Source organism: Aethalodelphis obliquidens, unplaced genomic scaffold (genome assembly GCF_003676395.1).
Source record: "Aethalodelphis obliquidens isolate GAN/ISIS:26980383/991018 unplaced genomic scaffold, ASM367639v1 scaffold31, whole genome shotgun sequence".
In the NCBI taxonomy this organism is placed as follows: domain Eukaryota; kingdom Metazoa; phylum Chordata; class Mammalia; order Artiodactyla; family Delphinidae; genus Aethalodelphis; species Aethalodelphis obliquidens.
Genome location: NW_020837975.1, coordinates 2,421,564 through 2,445,614, shown reverse-complemented (window position 1 = coordinate 2,445,614; position 24,051 = coordinate 2,421,564). Strand labels below are relative to the sequence as shown.

Genomic DNA, 24,051 nt, shown 5'->3' with positions numbered 1-24,051 from the left:
TCGAAACATCATGTGGCACACCTAAATGTATACAATTTTTATTTGTCAATTATATTTCAATAAAGCTAGAGAAAAATCTATTTTATTTCTGTAATAATAATGAACAATCAGAAATTGAAATTTGAGAAATCATACCAATTACAATACCATCAAAAAATATGAAATACTTAGCAATTAATCTGACGAGATATATAAGATAACAAGATATAAAATACAAGATACAAGATAACATCTGACAGTGAAAACTACAAAACGTTGTTGGGATAAGTTAAACACCTACAACAATTAGATAAACAAGAAGATAAAGCTGAAAGACTAACACTATTTGATTTCAAGACTTATTGCAAAACTACAGTAATCAAGATGGTGTGGTACTGGTGTCAAGATAGATAAATTCATCAGTAGAATATAACTGAAAGTTCAGAAACAGACCTACACGAATATGGACAACTGGTATTTGACAAAGGTGCAAAGGCAATTCAAATGAAAACTATTCTTTTCAGCAGCTGGTCCTGGAACAATGGTATATACATATGCATACCTCACATCATATACAAAAATGAATTCTAAATGGACCACAGACCTAAAATTAAAACCTAATTTTAAAACTTTCAGAAGAAAACAAAGAAGAATATTTGTAATCTTGCTTAGATACACCACCACCAAAAAAAAAAAAATTGATAAATTAGACTTCATCAAATGTAAGAACTTCCCTTTGAAAGACAATTTTAAGAAAATGGAAAGAAAAGCCATAGACTGGGAGAAAATATTTGCAAATCACATATCTGTTAAGGACTTGTACCCAGAATAAATAAACAATTTTCAAAATTCGATAAGAAAATAAATAACTTATTTAAATAACAGACAGAAGGTCTTAACAGACACTACCAGTGAAGACATACCGATGGCAAAGGAACACATAAAAAGATGCTCAACATTATTACGTTATTAGTCATTAGGTTAATGCAAATTAAGATTACAATGCAGGGGACTTCCCTGGTGGTGCAGTGAATAAGAGACTCCCTGCTCCGAATGCAGGGGGCCTGGGTTTGATCCCTGGTCAGGGAACTAGATCCCACATGCATGCCACAACTAAGGAGCCCTGAAGCTGCAACTAAGGAACCCACCTGCCGCAACTAAGACCTGGTGCAACCAAATAAATAAATACATATTTTTTAAAAATATCACAATGCAGGGCTTCCCTGGTGGCGCAGTGGTTGAGAGTCTGCCTGCCGATGCAGGGGACGCGGGTTCGTGCCCCGGTCCGGGAAGATCCCACATGCCGCGGAGCAGCTGGGCCCGTGAGCCATGGCCACTGGGCCTGCGCGTCCGGAGCCTGTGCTCCGCAACGGGAGAGGCCACAAGAGTGAGAGGCCCGCGTACCGGAAAAAAAAAAAAAAAAAATCATAATGCAATATCACTACATACCTATTAGAATATCTTAAATGGAAAAGACCATCCCCTCAACAATTACCGAAATGAAGGGCATGAGCACATTTGGGCTCTAGGCACATACGTGCTGCTGTTTACCAAGAGCTTAACTGGAAAACTCCCAACGGCAACCTATGACAGTGCGTTTCTATTGAACTTTTACCAGCAGACTAGGAAAATTGTTTTTTTTTTTTTGCGGTACGCGGGCCTCTCACTGTGTGGCCTCTCCCGTTGTGGAGAACAGGCTCCGGACGCGCAGGCTCAGCGGCCATGGCTCACGGGCCCAGCTGCTCCGCGGCATGTGGGATCTTCCCGGACCGGGGCACGAACCCGTGTCCCCTGCATCGGCAGACGGACTCTCAACCACTGCGCCCAGAGGGAAGCCCCTAGGAAAATCTTTTAAATGCAACCCTCTCCTAGACATTTAAGGGATTTAGAAATGGTTAACTTACCTGTGGCTTTTGGGAGATCATCATGGTAGGTCCCTCCTGTTCGCAACTTTCTTTTACAAGCCCCAAATTTAGTTGGAACAAGTGCACTTTGTGAAAATGCAAAAACTATAACAGTCGTATCTAATACCACCTATGAACATAATGTCATGTGCTCATTTAGACTGGCAAAAACGGACCTCCGACGAGAAATTAAATGTCTGCTGGGCTTAAATATCACACACACATTAAAGTCAGCTTAAACAGTAACAAGGGACAATATCTCTACCAAAGAAATACGGCACAAAGTCAAAGTGACTTTGATAACTACTGGTTTCTTATTTGCTCAATGAGAAACTTTGTACTCTAAGATCAGACTATGAGACACTTTGTTCTTTGAAAATGTATCAGTAAGAATGAAATGCCCCTCTCTTGGCTGGTCTCTTTGATATAGAGAACCAGCCTCATATCTCACACCTGGCACAGGGGTTCCTGGATACATCATTTAATATCTACCTTAATTTGTAGTTCCCAAGTTACCAAGACCTTTGCAGTCCAGACCTAATGTTGAACTCTTTACACGCGGCCCTATAATTGCTTTTGACCCTATCAGAACAGTTTCACTGACATTTCACCTACCTAAACCCTTCCTTAAAATCTCATAACTCCATTCCTTTGTCTCCTGAGGTTATTCCGCTGTATGGCCTCGCTCACTGCAGGCCAGGGTCAGAATCATAAAGGTGATTCTGTGGGAATACAGGTTCGTCGGACTACAGGTGATCTTAGGCTGATGGGGAAAGGAGAAAAAGCTTTACATGTCCTCAGATAATACCTGTTTTCACACATTTTATCTGTTCACAATCGTTCGTGTGTTTTTTAAAGAAAACGGTTGGTCACGATTTCACTAGTAAGCATTTTAACACCACTGATCTATTATATAAGCCACAATTTTGTTCTAAAACAGAAAACAGAGAAGTTGGGAAAGAAAGGTCACCTAATGACTCCACTTGAGCAGCAGAAGCTTCTCGAGGAGCGCATGCGCAGTAGCTCAGTCTTCCCGCGCTCCTCCGCGCGCGGAGCGGTCTCGGCGCGGCCGGAACTACATTTCCCAGCGGCCCGCGCGGCGGGCGAGGGTGTGCGGAACTCTGGGAGGGAGGCCAGGCCCCACGGGCCTACTGGGCCGCTGTTCAGGGGAAGCGGTTTGCAGCCCTTTCTACCGCCGGTGGCGGAGGCGGCGGCGGGGAGATGGAAGACCCAGGGTCGGAGGTGAGTAGCGGGCTGGGCCCGGCCTTGTGCAGAGTCCGGGGGGTGCTGGGCTGTACCTGGGGTCTGGGGGGCTTAGGGGGCCTGGGGAGCTTAGGGGGTCTGGGGCCTAGGAGACCAGGGGGTCTGGGGCCCTGGGCCTGGGGGACTTGGGATCTGGGGCCTGGCGGACTAGGGGCTTGGGGGTCTGGAGGCCTAGAGTTTGGGGCCTAGAGTCTGGGGCCTGGGGACCTAGTGGGCCTGGGGGAGAGGGCCCCGCAGCAACAGTGGCCGCCCGGCTCGGGGACCGCTGCTCGGCGCGGGCGCGGCGTGGATTCCGAGGCCGACTGCCTCTTGGGGGAAGCGTGCTCCCTGCTCCTCGGAGAGAAGGGACGCGGAGGGGCCCCTGCGGTCCACGGACGCGAGCTCGGGCTCGCGGAGGCTGGGGCTCCGTTAGGTCTCCGCGAGAGCTTTCGTTCTTCGTTCCCTTAGGAAAAATCTTCTGTAAGTGCGGGGTTGTCTAGATAACCGTGTTTTGGCTTATTTTATAGATAATAGAATGTGTCCCTCCAGCTGGGCCTGAGGCGTCCGAGTCAACACCCGAGGAAAATGAAGATGACATTCAGTTTGTTAGTGTAAGTAGCGACGATATTCGGGTTTTTCCGAGTCAGAGGCTATGCGTGATAAGCCGTGATGTGATTACCTCTCACCTGTTTGTTCTTCATGCAACAAACGTGTGTGAATGTCTGATAGAGACTGTACGCTGTGGAGTAGGGCATAGGAGTAGGGAATTTGCCTGAAAAGGTGTCTGAGCAGCCCCAGTAGGCATCACAAAGCCTGTGGCCTGCGGTGCGTGTTGTACCCTGAATCTCGCCTCTCCCCCTGCACTTAGAGCCTTTCATGTACGCAGGGTTGTGGTCTCCTAAGAGTGTTTTGAAATGAGACAAGAGTAACTTCTAAAAGATAGCACACAGGTTAGGGAGAAGGGGCGGCTAGTGATGAGGAATGAGGTAGAAAACCAGAAGGGCTGCAGGAACTCAACTTCTGAGCCTGTGTGTCTCCATAACGTGAAGGCGGGTGGCTTGAAGACTTCACTAAGCTCCGAGCTCATCCTGTTTACAGCACAGTCCAGCAGGCGAGGTTCACAATGAAGGGCCCGTATCACCAGGAGCATCCTGTATTTTTCTGTTTTTATTCCCTTCGGACAGTAGTTTTCAAGCATTAGTAAGTAGAAGTGTGTGGATTCCTGGGCCTCACTCCAGACCTATGGAATCAGAAATGGGAGGTGGGGCCCAGGAATCTTCATGTTGGTGCAGGGGTGTATGAAGCTGTGAACACACTTTATAAAATATTGGTTGCAAAAACTGAAGGGGGTGCTATGATACATTGAGGATAATTTCCACCCCACACTGTTAAAGTTTTACAAAGGCTCTGCTTAAAGTAGTATCTTAGTTAGCTAGAGAATATTTCTACTGTGAACGACTCTTTTTGAATATTGTAGTTAGTTGAGGTTTGCTGTTAAAGGTGTATAATCTTTTTTAAAGGTTTGCCTGTTTAATATTTGTGTGTTTCTTAGTTACTGTAGGTTTATGGCAACCATGTAATTGACTTGTTTTTTTTTTATATTTTTTTTCAGTTTTTTTTGACATCTTTATTGGAGTATAATTGCTTTACAATGGTGTGTTAGTTTCTGCTTTATAACAAAGTGAATCAGCTATACATACACATATATCCCCATATCTCCTTCCTCTTGCAAATGACTTGTTTTTAAATCAAACAAAATTCCCTCCCTAAAGGTTGTGGTAACATTGTTTTTATGTTCTAGTAGGGTTATATAGAAATTCTTTAAAAGATCAAGATCATTTCCTTGACATTCTTCGCCACAATAGTGCATGTGGTACTTTTTTCTTGACACGTGAACTTTTATAAATTTGGGGATACCAAGAAGGATTGTATGCTGACTTTGCCTCCCCATGTGGTGAGGAGTAAGTGATGTAGGTGTGGAAATTGAAGAGCCATGATGTCTGTTTTTGTACTGAAAAACATTTGGAAAGAGGATTGCAGGGGTCATTACGAAAAATAATTTAGGTTCTTCCTGACCGTGGTATAAAGACAATGAATAGGATACGATGACCTTGATGGTGTTTTGTGCAGCTCTAGCTAGGCGTGACACAAGTGTTTATGATTTGTGTGCCTTATTTTGAGAAACACAGTAGGATTCTACAAAATTAAGGTTGGAGAAATAAATGGGTGTAATTTTGTGTCATACTCTCAGGATTAAATGCATAATCATGTTATAAATTCTGACTGAGTTAATATTAATATTAGCTTGTGTTAAGGTGAGGTTTAGACATCTTAATTTACATTTTATTTTAAATATAGAGAATTTTTTGTACCTTTGCATCCAGAGTAGTGTACATCCAGCTTGATAGAACCTCTTAGAAATAGCCTTGTTTACAATTAGAGGATTGAAGATTTGACAGCTCAATAAGAAATGAATTATATGCACTGAGTGGAATTGCAGTACGAAAAGAATCTAGTAAAAATATTCCTGTTGCATTTAAATGGTGCCACATAAAAATGATCATTTAATTCTCCTTTAAACTACATTCAGATCAGAATTTACTTCCTCTCACCCCATCCTATGCTGGGTTCCATCAGGATGTGTTTATTACTATGTTTCTTATAGTACCATCCAAAAAAGATGAAATGCTACTGGGTACAATGCTCTGCTTGAGGGTTCTCAGATACAAAAAAATTTTTGTGTTCTTTTTATATCTTTTATCAAGAATGTTACTACTTGATGTATTCTGGTTTGGATTCCTTAGTTTTTTCGTATAAATCTTATTTTCCAGCCTCAGTCTGCATTATGGCACAGCATCCTCTTTGTATGCTGCCATAAACATAAGCCCCAAACTAAACACAATATGCTGAAAGAAAGGAATGATGAAAATTGGGGAGTACAGAAAGAGCTCTTATCTTTGGTGTAAATTTTCCTGAAGTGCAGTGTACATACAGAAGAGGGCACTTGCTCATTATTCTCCTTGCCCTCACTCTACTTTAGTATTAAATTACCATTTGTCTGCATTGGTTTTCTTCTTAACTGATCATCCCACATTTCATACGCTCTTAATCTACTTCTTCTTCTTTTTTTTTAAAAATAATTAGCAGTTCAAGTTTATTTTTTATTTTTTTAAATATTTGTTTATTTGGCTGTGCTGGGTCTTAGTTGCATCATGCGGGATCTTCTTTGCAGCATGTGGGATCTTCGTTGTGGCCTGCGGGATCTTTTTTTTGTTGTGGCACACAGGATCTTTAGTTGAGGCACATGGGATCTTTAGTTATGGCATGTGGGATCTAGTTCCCTGACTAGGGATTGAACCTGGGCCCCCTACATTGGGAGCATGGAGTCTTAGGTAAGTCCTGTCTCCTAATCTTCTTGAAGCACAGCTTTAATGTGGTTCCCGTCTGAACACTACTAGTTGATTCCTTTGCCTGTAAAATAAAATCTAGGTTTTCAACTCGGGTATTTAAGGCCTGGTCTATGTTGAAGGTAGTATGTGTGTAAAGAAAAGATTGAAGAGATTTGATATTTGGTTGCGTAAGGGTATGGAGGATGAAGCAGAGATATCAAAGAACTCCATGCTTTTGAGCTTAGATATGTAAAAGATTATTGATAACCATCCCAGTTAAAAAATACTGTACCGTGATATCTGTGTCTTTTTAACATTATCCCTGGTCTATTTCCCGTTTCCAAAGGAGTACATGGCTTTTTTCCTCTATATAGGTTTAGGCTCTTTTTGGGTTTTGTCGTCATTGCATATTGGTCTTCTCTGAATCTTTACCTCTGCTGGTTCTGTTTCTGATTATTTTGCACCACGGGTGAGGCCACCTCTTCACAGGAATTCTTGCTAATTCCAACCAAAAAACCCCTAGTGATTGTAAAGGCACATTTGGTTTGAATGATTGTTAATGACTTGTAAATTTGCTGACTTCCTTTTTAGGAGGGACCATCAAGACCTGTTCTTGAATACATTGATCTGATCTGTGGTGATGATAAAGAGCGTAGCACCTATCATAGTGATGTAAGTATATTATATTTGTGTTTCTTCAGTTGTGTCATTAAGTGCAGTATGTGCTGGAGGTGGCTTGAACTGGCTTGCAAGAATTGTTTGTTAAATTTGAGCTGATTGTTAAACATAGCCATTATTAAAAATTCAAGTATAATTCAGCCATAAGAAAGAATGAAATAATGCCATTTGCAGCAACATGGATAGACCTAGAGATTATCATACTAAGTGAAGTAAGTCAGAAGGAGAAAGACAAACACCATATGATACCACTTATATATGGAATCTAAAATATGATACAAATGGACTTATTTACAAAACAGAAACAGACTCACAGATATAGAAAACAAATTTATGGTTACCGAAGGGGAAAGATAGGGGAGGGATGAATTAGGAGTTAGGAATTTGCAGATACAAACTACTGTATATGAAGTGGATAAACAACAAGGTCCTACTGTATTTTGTAATAACCTATAATGGAAAAGAATGTGAAAAAGAATATATATAACTGAATCACTTTGCTGTACACCAGAAACTAACATAACGTTGTAAATCAACTATACATCAATTTAAAAATTGAAGTATATAAAAACTTAAAGGTAAATAGATTATCATGTTTAAGGTAATAGATGCTCAAAACTCTTCATACCCTAATATCTACACACTTGAGGTTATTTATATCTGTTGTACTGTGTGGTAGGAATATGGTATAACAATGTGCTCCTGAAGGAAGATGGAAGTGTTTACAGCAAGGTAATTGGCAAACGATTGTACAGAGCAGGGCGTGATTTATTATTTGTTGATTGTCTAAACTGAAGGAAGTGATGGATGAAATGTTAATGCAGATTAAGCCTGAAAACATGTCTCTAACTACTAGGCTCTATGCTATACAAAACATTGAGGAAATCTTGCAGTATTTGAAAACTCTTCATTGATTCAACAAAGATGTTGATGTTATCATTGATGAATGAGTGGAGTTCTGATATACATCTTTTTTTACATTTTTCTTAATAATGTAAATGAAAGTATCAACCACTCTTCACACTAGAACTATACTTGTAAATCATATGAGCAACTTTTCTGTTGAATTGGGTGATCATCAAAAGTTCAGTCAGATTTTGTGACCTTATTATTGGCTATAGAATTTAAAAAACTGATAGTGCATTTTTCAAGAAATAGCAAGTCATATTGAAATTATAGGTATAAACTGAAAATCAAGGTAAGTATTCTAGTTTAAAATTAATTTCTAAAATTATATAAAGAAATCATTAACAGAAGTTTTTACATTAACCCTAAAAGTGTTATCGTGACTTTTACTTACATATGTAAAATTATTTTTCAGATTTTGTTCCCTAAAATGCCAAAACGACAGGGTGATTTATTGCATTTTTTAAATGCGAAGAAAGTGAAAACAGGCACAGAAAGTAACAATAGGAACAAAAACTATTGTGGATTGTCTAAGTCTAAGGAATCAAATTTCAAATATGTTGAACAACCAATCATTGAAGAAAAGCCATCATGTTCATCAAAGGAAGAAATGGATAATCTTGTGCTTTCAGATTGTTGGAATGAAAAGCAAGCATTTATGTTTACAGAACAGTACAAATGGCTTGAAATAAAAGAAGGTAAATTAGGATGTAAGGATTGCTCAACAGTTCAGCATTTGGGATTGAAAGCAGTAAAGCATGTCCATGTGTCCAAGGAGTGGATTGCATATTTAGTAACCCCTAATGGCAGTAATAAAACTACTAGACAAGCTTCCCTGCGAAAAAAAATTAGGGAACATGATGTTTCTAAAGCCCATGGTAAAATTCAGGATTTGTTAAAGGAATCAATTAATGACTCAGTTTCTAATTTAGTGCATAAACAAAGTAATAAAAATATTGATGCTACTGTGAAAGTTTTCAATACTGTTTATAGTTTAATAAAACATAATAGACCTTTATCTGATATTGAAGGGGCAATGGAATTACAAGAGAAAAATGGAGAGGTCAGTTGTTTAAATACACGATACGGTGCAACAAGAATAGCAAAGCATATTGCAAAAGAAATGAAGATGACGATATTTAAGAATATTATAGAAGAAAATGCCAAAATCTGTATTGTAATTGATGAGGCATCCACAGTTTCAAAGAAAAGGACCTTCGTGATTTATCTCCGGTGCACAGTTCAATCGGTTCCTGCACCCGTTATGTTATTTGTTGCTTTGAAAGAATTGGTGTCAACCACAGCAGAGTGTATTTTCAATACATTATTGAGTACTTTAAATGATTGTGGTTTCACTAATGAATATTTGAAAGCAAATTTAATTGCATTTTGTTCTGATGGTGCTAATACAGTGCTGGGAAGAAAGTCTGGAGTAGCTACAAAGTTGTTAGAAAATTTTCCTGAAATCATTATTTGGAACTGTTTTAAACCATCGATTGCACTTGTCCCTTGATGATTCAATATCTGAAATAAAACAGGTGAATCATTTAAAAATATTTCTCCATAAAATTTATTCTAATTATCATCAATCTAATAAAAATCTAAACAAGCTTTTAGAAAATGTAGCTAAAGATCTTGAAACTGAAATTGTTAAAATTGGCCGGATAATGGGACCAAAATGGGCGGCATGTAGTTTACAAGCTGCTACTGCTGTATGGCGTGCATATCCTGTATTATATATGCATTTTTCTCATTTTCATTCTGGTTTGGCAAAGAGATTAGCTAACATTAATTTCTTGCAAGACCTTGCTTTAATGATTGACATTCTTGAAGAATTTTCACTACTTTCAACTGCATTACAGTCAAGCTCAGCTAACATTCAGAAAGCACAAAAATCGATCAAACGTACCATAAAAGCCTTGGAAAATTTAAAAATTGGTGCTGGAAAGCATGAATCTCAAATTGAAGGTTTGATTAAGTCAGATAAGTTTAAAGATATTCCATTTAATAAAAATAATAAATTTAATGCCCTTCCTAGGAACATGTTACTAGAAAATATAATTCAACACATGAACTTAGGTCTTTTATCTGACAGGAACCATGATGAAAGTATTTTTAATTATTTTGATTTGCTAGAACCTTCTACATGGCCTTATGAAGAAATAACTTCACCATGGATAACTGGTGAAAAAAAATTATTTCATTTGTGTGAAATTTTAAAATTCGAAGTTGATTTGAATGATTTTCGGGAATTTGTAAATAATAATGTAAAGTCAATGTTTCAATTCCTACAACCGTACAAAAAGCTAAAAGATAGCACCATTGCAGTCAATAGTGCTGAAGCTGAAAGAGGTTTCAGTTTAATGAACATAATTTGTACAAGGGTGAGAAATAGTTTAACAGTAGGTCATATATCAGATTTAATGACTATAAGTTTGTTGGGAAAAGAGTTAGGTGATTGGGATGCAACTCCCTTTGTAAAATCCTGGTCAAATTGCAATCACAGATTAGCTACAGATACAAGAGTTTGACAAAAGTCAACAAAAGTCTATGAGAATCAGTTGGCTATATGGAACGTACAAGAAAGAGTATTGTGTGGGAATTCCCTGGTTAGGTCTTGGCGCTTTCACTGCCGTGGCCTGGGTTCAATGCCTGGTCAAGGAACTAAGGTCCTGCAAGCCGTGTGGTGCGGCCAAAGAGAAAAGAGTATTGTATATGATTTTATCATTTGTAAATTGTATGCTGCACATCTTTTAAATGCATACATTTTTATTTCAAAAGCCAGTTGTTAAACATTATTCAGCACGTTGCTGTTTAAAAGGCATTCTCCAAAGAGATAAAGTTGATTGTTTTTAGGAGCAATGGGTTTTTAGAGGTTGGTCCATGTCTGCTAGAGTGAGCCAAATACATATTTCAGGGAATCCTATACAGAACATCCAACAATTCCATTTTTGCTTTGTTTTATTTTTTTGTGAGGATACGAAAGAGTAATATAACCCAAATAACTTCTGAGCCCTGGAAGTTATATCAAATAAAAGAGAAATGGAATAAAAACTGCAAGCCTTGTGACTTTTGTCTTTCTCATTTCCAGATCTGCACTATCTAATATGGTAACCACTAGGACCATGTGGCTATTAAGCATTTGAAATGAGTTCAGTAGGACTAAGAAAGTAGATTTTTAAATTAATTTTAATTAAACATAAAAACTAAAGCAGTGTGAAATATTTTTGTTGAACTCAACTTATTTGTTTTTTTTAAAAATACATTTAATTTTGTTATCTTGCTTAAGGTGTGATTGTTGGAATGTGCTTGTCAGACTCCACGTGCTATGTCTGGTATTATATATAAACATCACTGATTGAGTTGGTGTTGGATTCAATGTAAATTATTTTTTACTATGAATCAATGTAACATAATGTATTTATCTGAATGTTTTATGCTGACAACAGGAATTACAGTGATTACTTCTGTAAATCATAGTTGATAATTGATATACTTGTTTTACTTACTATTTTTCTAGTTTAGACATGAATATGAACGAACTTTAAATTTTAAAATGAAGGCATACTGAAAAAGCAGCAAGTAGAACTGCAGAAGCTAGTCCTACAACTGGGACAGTAAACAAAGACTGGAAGAAGGTATGTTGCAGATTTCACAGTGAATGACGATTGCAGTTTGTTGTGGCAGAGAAAAACAAGCTATAATTTAACAAAAAATAAGACAGTAAAGTAACAATATTGAGACAGTTCCAGCAAATGCATAATGAATGGGTGAATGAAGTTACCTTTCAAAAGTCAAAAAAGAATTGAAATTTAGTCGCCTGAAATCACAATGAAATGTCCAACAGAATTTTTTTGAACACCTTTTAAAAGGATTGAGTTTGTTAAGTTTGGCCAGATATAAAACAGCTTGGATTCTTGCATGAAAAAGAATTAGTTTTAGATAGATGGAGAGTAAAGTTCATTATTTCAGTTATAGAAATTGTTAGAAATTTATGAGTTAAAGCCTAAAAACATCTTATAAAAAAAGTACAGAGTCTTCAGTTGTCACCAAATGTTGCTTGTAGAATACAGGAACTTTTAACAATATTAAAGATTAATTGATTCAAAATCTGAAAAATTACAAGTACTTTTCTTTAGCTTTAGATGAGTTATGTAATAGAAAATGTGCTGTCCAAGTAATACTTGGATTGCGTTTTGTCTCATAGGACTTAAAAATTTACAAAGAAATAATTTCAATTCATGACCTGTATAGCTATATTTTAATCTTTAAATTATCGAAAGAGTTTCATCTAGATGAGAAAAAAGTACTTCTTGTCACAATAAATGGCATTCCAGCTAGGTTAGGTCAAAAGTCAGATTTCACTGGAATTTTTAAATGAGCTTGGTGTTTCCCCTATTTCTTCATTCCACTGTGTGGTACAGTTTGAGAGTACTTGTGCTCAGTTTTCCGAAATGATCTCTATGATGCTGTCATGGGTACAGTTGTTACGTGTTAAGTGATATGAGTCAACATCAGCTTACAGGATTGCTGAACAAATGAAAAGACAATGAATTTAGTGATTTGTGTACTCTGCCAGTTGGTTGAATTGTGGAAAAGTTCTACAAAACTTAACTGTACCGTTAACACCAGTTCAAGATGTTCTTGCAACAACAGAAATGCTAGCCAAATATTTAAATAATCAAAGAGAAAATTGGGCCGTTTGTTTTCTGCTCAGTATTAAACAGAATATGAATGATCTAAATTTGAAGCTCCAAGTAAGGGAAAAAGCCTACTTGTGCTACCTAGACAAGTACTAGAATTTATTTATTTATTTAAAAAATTTTTAAATATTTATTTATTTATTTATCTTTGGCTGCATTTGATCTACATTGCTGTGCGCGGGCTTTCTCTAGTTGCAGTGAGCGGGAGCTACTTACTCTTCATTGCAGTGCGTGGGCTTCTCATTGCGGTGGCTTCTCTTGTTGGGGAGCACGGGCTCTAGGCACGTGGGCTTTGTTGCTCTGCGGCACATGGGATCTTCTTGGACCAGGGCTCCAACCCGTGTTCCCTGCATTGGCAGACGGATTCTTAACAACTGCGCCACTAGGGAAGCCTCTAGAATTTATTTTGAAATTGAAACTTTAAAAAATAAAAGTCAGAATAACTTCACACATCTTTCTAATATGAATTGGTATGCATAAGATTTTAACTGTTTTTGACAGGTAAATTTACTACAAAAACTACAAGAAAAATTTGAAAAATGTTACTTATTGATAAGTTTAGAGTTGCTTTTCAATTTACTCAGTAACTCTCAGTTCAGTGTTAGCAATACTGAGCTGACACAAGATTTATTGAATTTACTTAACTTGGACAAATGTAGTTTTCAAACTGCTGTGCTTTTGCTCTGAAGGCAAATCAATTTTTTTAAAACAGATAAACAGGATTTTTCCAGTGTGGATTTAAAAAGTAAAGGAAAAATTTTCTTTCAGGTACTGGCAAACTTAAATGTGTTTGGAACAGTATGGGTATGTGAATCTACTTTTTTCAACTGTAAGTTTTATGAAATTTATGTATAGATCAAGTATTTGTGATGAAAAAGGCATTCAGATTAATTGAGATGAGCTTTAAGTATAAAATACACATCAGATTTTAAAGACTTAGCATGTAAATCATCCCCATTAATAACTATATTGATAACATGTTGAAATAATATTTTGGAAAAACTGAGTTAAATAAAATATTAAAATTAAATCCATCTATTTATTTTAACTTTAGAATTACATATGTAATTAGAATTACATTATAATTCTGTTGGACAGTACTCTGTATCTGATGGTACTCTCAAATCTGGGTTTCTCTAATCCAGACCTCACTCTTGACTTCAAGATCCATAGTCAACTGCCTTATCATTTTCACGTGTTGTCCCATAGGTATCCAAGCTGAATATGTCCAAAGCTGAACTTATGCCTCACCATATGTGTTTTGGAGAATGGCATGACTATCCACCTAGTTTCTCAAACTTGAAACTTAGAAGATATTTGAAACCTTTTCTTTATCTTGCCTTTTCTCTCTCACCTTTTAAATATCTCTGAATCTATATTTTCCTCGCTATCATCACTGCCCTTGTTTCTCTTGCTTAGAGTACAATAATAACTTAATAACAAGTCTCACTACCTTCATTCTTGTCCCTTCCTTGTCCCTTCCATCCTCCACAGTAACTCAGAAATGGCTATTCTGAAATACACATTTATTCTTATAACTTTTATTGGTCAAGAAGACATTCAGACTCATGACAGAAAACCCAACTAAATCACTTGAATGGACTTATCATTTTGAATAACAAGAAATCTGGAGATGGCTTCAGGCTTTGCTTGAGTAGCTCAGTGGTATCATTGCTATGTTACCTGGGATGATTTTGGCCTTTCCGTTAGGGTTATAGCATGACTGGCACAGTTTTACACATGCTGGATTTAAGGCAAGAAGGCAAGGGTTGGAACAAGCCCTGGATATCAAAAAATCAAAAGGTTTGCCAGAAGGCTTTTCAAGTAGATTTGCATTTCACTGGCAAGAACTATATCAATGTGGCCATCCCTCATTGCAGTAGAGGCTTGGAATGTGAATTTTTACCTTTCCTAGCTTCTGTAATAAAGGTAAGCAAGGGGGGCAAGGGGAGTGGATGGTAGTTTAGCCAGTCTGTGAGGTTTACCATTTTTCTCCCCTACTGAAAATCCTTCACTAGTTCCCCACTTTCTTCAAGATAGTAAAGTTCAACCTTTCTGGTTTCCTTATAGTAAGAGTTCATTTTTTTTGTCATTTTCCCCTACTAGGTAGTGAGTTTCTTGAAAAGAGTCTATAACCCTGGTTATTAGCAATGACTAGCACATAGTAGAAGCTCAGTAAATGCTTGCATAGTATTGGACATTTCCTACATATCAGTTCATTTTTATGAATTGTTTACATCTCCAAATTTTCCTATTTCCCAGTGAACTTCTAAGGGAAATAAGATACTCTTCTGTTTTAAATTTCAGGTATATAGTTACGCCTTATATAACCTTTCATGTTTACTTTGAAGAGAAATTGAGGTACTCTTAAAAATGAGTTGAAAATATTTCCTGTTTTTTTAATATTGTAGAGATTTCAGGGTTTGGACAGAGAATTTTCAACAAGATTTTTATATTAAGCATTTTTTAAAAATTGCAATTGGTAGTGTGAAAAACAAAAACATCTTATAACCAACTTACCTTATAATCAGTACTGCTACCTGGTTTATTGCTTAAGTTTGTGTTTTAATTTACAAGCATGTTGGTGCCAAGTGATATTTCTTTACTTGTCATGAGTTAATGAGGAAGGTGAGGAACAGTCTTAATATAAAATTTATATTCATCCACATTAGAGGAAAATGGTGCACTTTGGTAATCCTCAAGTTTTGAGAAGTGGTGCCGATTTGACCAAAAAGCATGGGAATGGTTAAATAGGCAAATATAAAATACCATTTTTTCTTGTTGATTTCTTTAAAAGAAAGCAAAAGTTGTAACATTATTTTGTCATTTGTACTAGACACATGACAAGTAGAGCAGGGGTCCCCAACCCCTGGGCCATGGACTGATACTGGTCCGTAGCCTGTTATGAACTGGGCCGCACAGCAGGACATGAGCGGCGGGTGAGCGAGCAAAGCTTCATTTGCCACTCCCCATTGCTTGCATTACCGCCTGAACCACCCCCCAACACACACACAATACACCCCCCCCACCCCCCGCCAACGTGGAAAAATTGTTTTCCACAAAACCGGTTCCTGGTGCCAAAAAGGTTGGGGACCGCTGAACTAGAGCATAAAATAGTAGGGGTTAGGTATAGTGAAGTATATGGTTGCAAAGTTTCTATGTATTACATGAAGTGGTACAATATTAACTACATAAAAAGAAAAGATTGTATAACTAAAAAATATAAATAAAATGGAAGTTTTAAAAATGTTTAAATGTTTTTTTAAAAGGCAGGTAAAGGTACAGAAGAACAAAACAGTGAGTACAAACAAAACTTACAATTATGTTTAAATATAGCCATAGCAATAATTACATTAAATAATAATGGTCTGGACTTCCCTGGTGGTGCAGTGGTTAGGAATCTGCCTGCCAATGCATGGGACACGGGTTTGAGCCCTGGTCCGGGAGGATCCCTTACGCCACAGAGCAACTAAGCCTGTGTGCCACAACTGCTGAGCTTGCATTCTAGAGCCTGTGAGCCACAGCTGCTGAGCCCACATGCCACAACTACTGAGGCCCGCACACCTAGAGCCTGTGCTCCGAAACACAAGAAGCCACTGCAATGGAAAGCCCTCACACCACAATGAAGAGTAGCCCCGGTCGCCACAACTAGAGAAGGCCCACACGTGGCAACGAAGACCCAACGCAACCAAAAATAAATAAATTTATAAAAAAAATAAATAATGGTCTAAACACACCAGTTAATAAGGCAGAGATGAACCAAAATGAATAAATAGCAAGACCCAATAATGTGTGTCTAGAGGAGATAGATATAAAATCAAAAGTTGAGGGTAAATGGGTGGGGAATGTACTTTGGGATTCCTCCTGCTATGTACTGGAAACCCTGAACATTGTTTATAAACATAAGAAGACTGAAAGATGGAGAGAAGGCAGACCAGCTATGAATGTTAGAACTCACAGAATGATAGAATGGTGAGTTCCCTGAGTTTTCTATTTGCCTCATATCCCAGGCTTGGAGCTGAAGAAGCTAGCAACCTGGAAATGCCAATGGATGCAGACAAGAAAGCCCTGCAAAAAGCCTGTCTTCTCTTCAAAAGATCAGGGAGGGGCAGGTTAGCAAGACAGAAAACATATTATTTTACACAATAACCTCTCTGCTTCAGCCAAATACCACAGAGAACACTGCAGCTTCACCCAAACCACCAGAGGCCAAGTGGGGAGCCTGGACTTCCACCTTTGCCAGCTTATAATGAAGTACCACTGACCTGAATCCCATCCCACTGGGCTGATGTCAGAGGAGGCCTAATGGAGAGTCATGACGTTTACCTTTGCTCAGCATTAAGGAGCCCCTTCCCCCAACTTCAGGTATTAACAGAAACTAACTAGGGAGCTTGGACTTCTTTACTACCTGGTAGTAACCAGGCAACAAACAACATCCCCCTTTCTGCTCCTAAAGTGGTGTCAGCGGAAACCAACTGAAGCAGAAAGTTTGTGATCTAGAGTCTCATAATATAATAACCAATATGTCTATGTCTGTTTCAATAAAAAGTCACATGTCATTCCTAGAACCAGGAATATCTTGAGTGAAAAAGACAATAGATACCAACACTGAGCTGCCATAGATGCTAGAATTATCTGACACAGATTTTAAAGCTTCAACAAGAAATTAAGACGTGTTTTTGAAATGAATGAAAACATAGAATGTCTCCGCACAAAAAAGAGGAAGTCTCAGCAAAGAAGTAGAAGATATAAAGAACCAAATGGAAATTTTAGTAATGAAAAATACAATAACCAAAATAAAAAACTTAATGGATTGGCTCAAGAGAGGAATGGATGGGACAGAGGAAGGAATCAGTGAAGTTGAAGGTAAACAATAGAAATTACACAATCTGAACAAGAGAGGAAATAGACTGGGGCAAAAAAGAATCCAGCCACAGGTACCTGTGGGACTATAACAAAGAAGCTAATATTCATGTCATCAGAGAACCAGAAGGAAAGGAGGAGGGCAGGGCTAGAAAAGTAAGATACATTGTCTGAAAACTTTCCCCATTGAGCAAAGACAAATCTCAATTCAAGAAGCTGAGTGTATTTAAGAAATACACACCAGTTACAAAGTCAGATTTTGTAAAACTAAAGACAGAAGTCTTGACAGCACTGAGGAAGAAAGGCACCTTACATATAGAGAAAAACAGAAGAGGCCAGAAAGAGGCACAACATTTTTCAAATACTGACAGAACTGTCAACATAGATTATCTGGTGAAAATATCTTTCAGGAATGAAGGAGAAATCAAAACATTCTCAGGTGAAGGAAAACTAAGGAAATTTGTCATCAACAGACCAATGCTAAAATGAACGTTTAAGGGAAGTTCTGTAAACAAACGATTAAAGGAGGAATCTGGGAACATCAGGAAGGAAGAAAATATAGTAAGTAAAAAGGGTAAGCATGAAGCAGTATTGTGTTGTTTGAAAGTGGACTTAGATTTGTTGTAAATATATGTTGCAAACACTAAGAGAAACCACTAAAATATTTTTAAAAAATTTTTAAAGTATAATTGATATGCTAAGAAGATAAAATAGGATCATATAAAATGCTCAATTAAAACCAGAGAAGGGAGAAAAGATTGGAAAACAAAAACAAAAGCAAAAACAAAAAAAAGGGGACTTCCTGGTGGTCCAGTGATAAAGAATCTGCCTTCCAGTGACTGGGACACAGTTTTGATATCTGGTTGGGGAACTAAGATCCCTCGTGCTGTGGGGCAGCTAAGCCCACACGTCACAACTACTGAGCTCGCCCGCCTCAACGAGAGAGCCCACGAGCCGCAGACTACAGAGCCCACGTGCTTTGGAGCCTGCACCACAACTAGAGAGAGAAAGCCTGCACACTTCAACTAGAGAGAAGCCTGCATGCTGCAACGAAGACCCAACGCAGCCAAAAAAATAAATGAAATAAATATTTTTTTAAAAAACAAAAAAAAGAAGGAAGAACAAGGTAACATGTAGAAAAGTTACAAATGTAGTATATGTTAATCTGTCTATACCAATAGTCACTTTATTTTTATTTTTGGCCACACCACACGGCTTGCGGGATCCTAGTTCCCCAACCAGGGATTGAACCTGGGCCCCCTGCAGTGGGAGTACAGGGTCCTAACCACTGGACCACCAGTGAATTCCCCCAATAGTCGCTTTAAATGTGAATGGTCAAAATATACTAATTAAAAGAGATTGTCGAGTAGATTAAAAAAAGTAAGAACCAACTGTGTGTTTTCTACAAGAAATATTTAGGTATAAATCCAACAAAATATGTGTAAGGGAATATATGTGTTAGGAAATATATATGTAAGGAAAAATTGTGTACAGAAATGTATGAGGAGAACTAAAATTCTGAAGAAAGAAATCCAAGAAGATCTAAGTAAGTAGAGAGATATTCTGGGTTCATGGATAGCAAGACTCAATATTGTTAAGATATCAGTTCTTCCAGTTTGATTTGTAGATTCAGTGTAATCCAGATGAGAATTCTAGCAGGTTACTTTGTGGATATCAACAAACTGATTCTAAAGTTTATATGGCAAAGCAAAGACCCAGAATAGCCAACACCGTATTGAAGAAAAAGAGCAAAGTTGGAGGAGTGACTACCCAGCTTCATGACTCACCAAAAATGACAGTTTGGTAGTGACAGAGTGGGCAAATAGATAATGGAACAGAACACAGGACCCAGAAATGGATCCACAAACATACAATCAGCTGACCTTTGACAGGAGCAAAAGCAATTCAACAAAGAAAGGGTAGTCTTTTCAACAGATGGTGCTGAAACCACCAAACATCCACATGCACAAGAGTGCTGTGGTGCTTCCAGAGCATAGAGTACTACTCAGCAGTAAGGAGGAACAGATTTTTGTTATTTAAAACAACTTAATTCTGAGTGACAGAAGTCAATCTCAGAGGATTACGTATCGTAGGATTCCATTTGTATAACATTCTTGAAATGACAAAATTCTTAAGATTAAGGAGTTAAGGAGGTTAAGGATTGGTGGTGAGGATGTCAGGGAAGTGAGTGTGACTGTAAAAGGACAGTGGTAGGGATCTGTGGTGATGGAAATATTCTGTATCTTGACTGTCACTCAGTATCCTGGTTGTGATATTGTACTATAGTTTTGCAAGATTCACCAAGGGAACACTGAGAAGAAGATACATGGTGTCTCTGGGTATTGAAATCCTTACAACTGCATGTGAATCTAAATTATCTCAAAAATAAATTCAATTAAAAAAGAAAAAACCCTCATCTAGACATACTTCATGAGTTAGTCAAATACAGCACTGCCCAGTAGTATACGGCTGTATTTTTTTCTCTTCTAGGCTGGTTAACTCAACAGAACCCTAAGTGTAATTACACTTCTTTACCCCTATATATTCCTTTTGGTGGGGGGGTGGGGCTGGCTGTTTTCCTATAGTCATTATTAGGAAAGAATATAAACCAAAAAATCACCAAATTTCTACAAATTTTAACGTGTCCAAGAGCCTAGCAACCCATGCCCCATGCCCTGTGATAGACTGTGTCCTCCACCCAGTACTGAGTTCAAGGTAGCTGTCATTGGTCTAGTCTTGAAGGGACGACTTAAAGATGATCTAATAGGATCTCTTTTTTGTACACAGCGAAACTGAAGTTCCAAGAGGTTAAATGAATTGCCATAATCACAGAGTCATGAACAGATAACCAACACTTAGCCATATCGTTTTTTGTATTTACTACTATTGAAACTGTGATTTTAAGTCATGTTCTGCCTTTTAATATCTACATGACCTTGAAGACCTGATCTTTCAACAAGGATAATATACTAACCTCATAAATGGTTCCAGGTTTTGTGGGGCTTATTGCTTATTGAATTTGGCAAGCTGTTTAAGAAAACCCCCACAAAACTATGAATACAGTATTAGATGCAATTTGAAATATTATTTAGGCCAAGATAAGCATACATATTGTCTTTTCATTTGACAACTTTGTAATATACTTTTCTATAGCAATAGGAGTAATAGGAAGCTCATTTTGAGTATCTTTTAACATAGTTGATGGAAATTTGCTTTTTATTTTTGACAGTTTACAGAGGTTTCTTTCAAATTCTCAACCGTTTGTTAGTAATACAGTGTAATTTTTTTTGATTGTTGTCAAATTTGAGGAAACTTCTATTGAGTTTCTTTGAAATCTGAGCTGTAAGATTTTGGTGCATTTTAAATTTTCTACAGAGTGAGTGCTCTTAAATATTCTTCAAGTTGACCACATTCAGAGTATTTCTAGAAGACATCCCAAACTGAGATGGCCAGCAATAACGTAATTAATTACACATGGAAGAGATTACAAAACACAAAAGTATATCCCAGTCAACCCTTAATAAAATCTTAGAAGTGCTCACTGCCACTTTGTGGAGGAGCAGGAGAAGGCACAAAGGAGCAGTTGAAGTGGAAAGAGACAGCGCTCTTAATGGTTAAAATGTGTGATTTTTGCAAATTCTACAAAAACATAACCATGTGAACATATTTCTAGGGCCCCTTTGTTGGAAGGTATCCAATGCAAGTAAACTGTTAGCTTCACACTAATTCTGCCACAACCTCGTTCGTTGGGTTTGTTAGCTTTAAATGAGGTAAGGGAGGCTTGGACATTTTCCAGAAACTTAACAAGCAATCAATAAATGTGACTTGAAGAATGACAGAATAGTTGATAACTTTTTAAAGATGATGGTTATGTATGGGTGTACTGGGGGTTCATTTTACTTTGTGTTTTAAAACTTCTGTAATACTTTTTTTTTAATGTCACTTGAGATAAAAATATATCTAAAATACTTTAGTTTCTATGGTGGAATTCCTCTGAATAAATTATACAGTTCTCAATTCTCCTCATGAATAATAGTTACTAATAATTTGCATTTTTGAGCAAAAGTAGATATAGTAGATATCTACTAATATAAAAATAGATATAAAAATAACATGTAACTATTAAAAGTATTATAAAACTGCCATAAATTTGCCCTGTTTTTTTAAATTTGCTTTTTATGGGTTTTACAGTTACCTGAAACAAAAGCACCTTCAGTTGTAAGTCTTAACGTTGGATCTTGTTGGAGACTCTGCAGCCTCCCTGGCAGTGAGCACAAGGACAGGTGCAGTGACAGGCTGGGAGACACCCATGACATCGCTGGGCTGTGCTGATCGGAGCACAAACTCGTGAAGAAGCTGCAAGTAGATTCCACCCTCAGTACAAGTGACGCATCAAACCAGAGAATTTCTAGCAGGCCCATGAGCATGCAATATCGTTTCTTGGAAATACGCATTTCCCCATCCCAAAATAAAATAGGTATACTGAAAAAATTTAAGTCTATTCCTGCCTCAAACCAAATTCCAGAAAAAAATTAAAGATGGAGTAAAGAGCTAAAAGTGAAGCCATAACAGAAAAGTAAACAGTGGTGGATATTTTTATGTTCTCTAAAGGAAAAGGACTTCCTAAGTCTATAGTTAGTGCAACAAAAGTGCCAAAGAAAAATTTATTAACATCTGAGTTCCTGCCCTGTGTTCTGCATCCTCCGTGGAGATGACAGTCTCACAGAGAGTTCTACCCTGTGCTGGAATGTGCACTCAGTGTTTTCATCTGTTCTATGGCAATGTTTTTCTGTGAATGGCTTTCTTGCGTTTGACAATTTTGCAGCTCTTTCCCACATTTTTTCTTATAAAATCACTTACCGATGCTGTGCCATAGCCTTTCATGAACACTTGTTTCTTAATGACTTGGTTTTTCCCAGCTCAGCTATTTGCATCTGGGTTTGTGGATGGTAGGAGGGGCCCTCTTTGCTTCACAGAGACCACTGACTCTGGCTGCTGTGGCTCTTCTGAGGAATGTTTTGTGTAGCCCTGCTTCCTCTGTCGTCTGACCCAGGCTCAGTCGGAGAGGACTTGTCACTGGTCCTGCATCCCCAGGTCCTTCACCAGCACAGCAGACAGAGGACAGAGCCCCTGCTCTTCCAGATGAGCCCTGCACCTCAGGGGGTATGTTTTTGCTGGACCTTTCTGAGATCTGCTGCCGGGAGCCCTCCAAATACTCTCTGTGCCTGTTCTCTCTGCATCTGACTTCTGCTGAAGCTCAGCTCACCTCCCCCCTCAGTTGTTAGATTTACAGATTCTAGATTTTGCATTTCTGGAGGAGTTTCTGCCTTTCAGGAAGTATACTTGCCTGGTACTTTCTGAGATCTGCCACTCATGAGGCCCATTGACATTTCCTTTGCATTTTCTGTTTAATTTTAACTGCGTTTCTTTAGAGTTTTTATTTTATTTATTTATATTTCTTTTTGGCTGTGTTGGGTCCTCGTTGCTGTACGCAGGCTTCCTTTAGTTGCAGCGAGCAGGGAGCTTACTCTTTGTTGCGGTGTGCGGGCTTCTTATTGCAGTGGCTTCTCTTGTTGCAGAGCACGGGCTCTAGGCACGCGGGCTCAGCAGTGGGTCTCGCAGGCTCTAGAGCGCAGACTTAGTAGTTGTGGTGCACGGGCTTAGTTGCTTCGTGGCATGTGGGATCTTCCCGGACCAGGGCTTGAACCTGTGTCCCCTACATTGGCAGGCGGATTCTTAACCACCGTTGCCACCAGGCAAGTCCGTGTTTCTTTAGAGTTTTGCAGATTTTTTCTGTCACCTATTTGCTGAGAAAGTGGGGCATTTAAAAAGAATCTTTATTTGGTTACTTATTTGTTATTTTTCCTCATTGTTTTGTTTGCTTTCTCAGAGGAGGAGTAGAGAGGTAGCAAGGTTACCAGCGTTTATACCAGAGTTACATCTACTGTTGCTATTTGGATGCCCAGTGCAACTCTGATTCTCCTTTTACTCAGAACCTGTGTCCTCATACTCCTTGGGGCTCTTGTAATCTTTGTCTCTGATATACTGGAATTGGAAGAACATGTGCCTGTTGTTTAGCTTTTTAAATTTATTGTACTGGGTACATGATGGATCTCTCAAATCTGGGAAAATTTATTTTATTACTTTTTATACAAATTATAATGTTCTCCCACCCTTCAGTTTATCTCTTTCTGGAAGTCCAATTATCCTGGAAATCCAGTTACCTTGAACTGAATCTCTGTCTTATATCTTTTTCTGCAATTTTTTGTGAGTCTCCCAAGCTGCTTTTTCTGTTTCTGAGACATTTCCTTGCCTATGTAAATTCCAGCCATCTATTGAATTTTTAATTTCAACTGTCAAAACTCGAATTTCCAAGACCTATTTCTT

General features: G+C 38.1%; 1 protein-coding gene across 8 annotated transcripts; it reads left to right on the top strand.

Moving 5' to 3' along the window:
• The first annotated feature begins 3,014 nt into the window (after positions 1-3,014).
• Positions 3,015-23,134, top strand: KIAA1586 (KIAA1586 ortholog). 8 transcript variants are annotated; one of them, XR_003437137.1, is made up of 8 exons: positions 3,015-3,125; positions 3,653-3,736; positions 7,106-7,186; positions 8,514-8,796; positions 11,624-11,736; positions 13,570-13,605; positions 18,075-18,225; positions 21,856-23,131. XR_003437137.1 is itself a non-coding variant. In XM_027126860.1 (4 exons), the coding sequence occupies exons 1-4, from the start codon at positions 3,105-3,107 to the stop codon at positions 9,609-9,611; spliced, it is 1,284 nt and encodes a 427-aa protein (XP_026982661.1). In that variant the 5' UTR covers positions 3,015-3,104; the 3' UTR covers positions 9,612-9,652. The 8 variants fall into 8 exon arrangements, 1 of the variants encoding a protein (XP_026982661.1); XR_003437142.1 differs by having other exon boundaries at positions 11,619-11,736; positions 13,570-13,630; positions 21,856-23,130; XR_003437141.1 differs by lacking the exon at positions 18,075-18,225 and having other exon boundaries at positions 21,856-23,134.
• Positions 23,135-24,051: the final 917 nt, after the last annotated feature.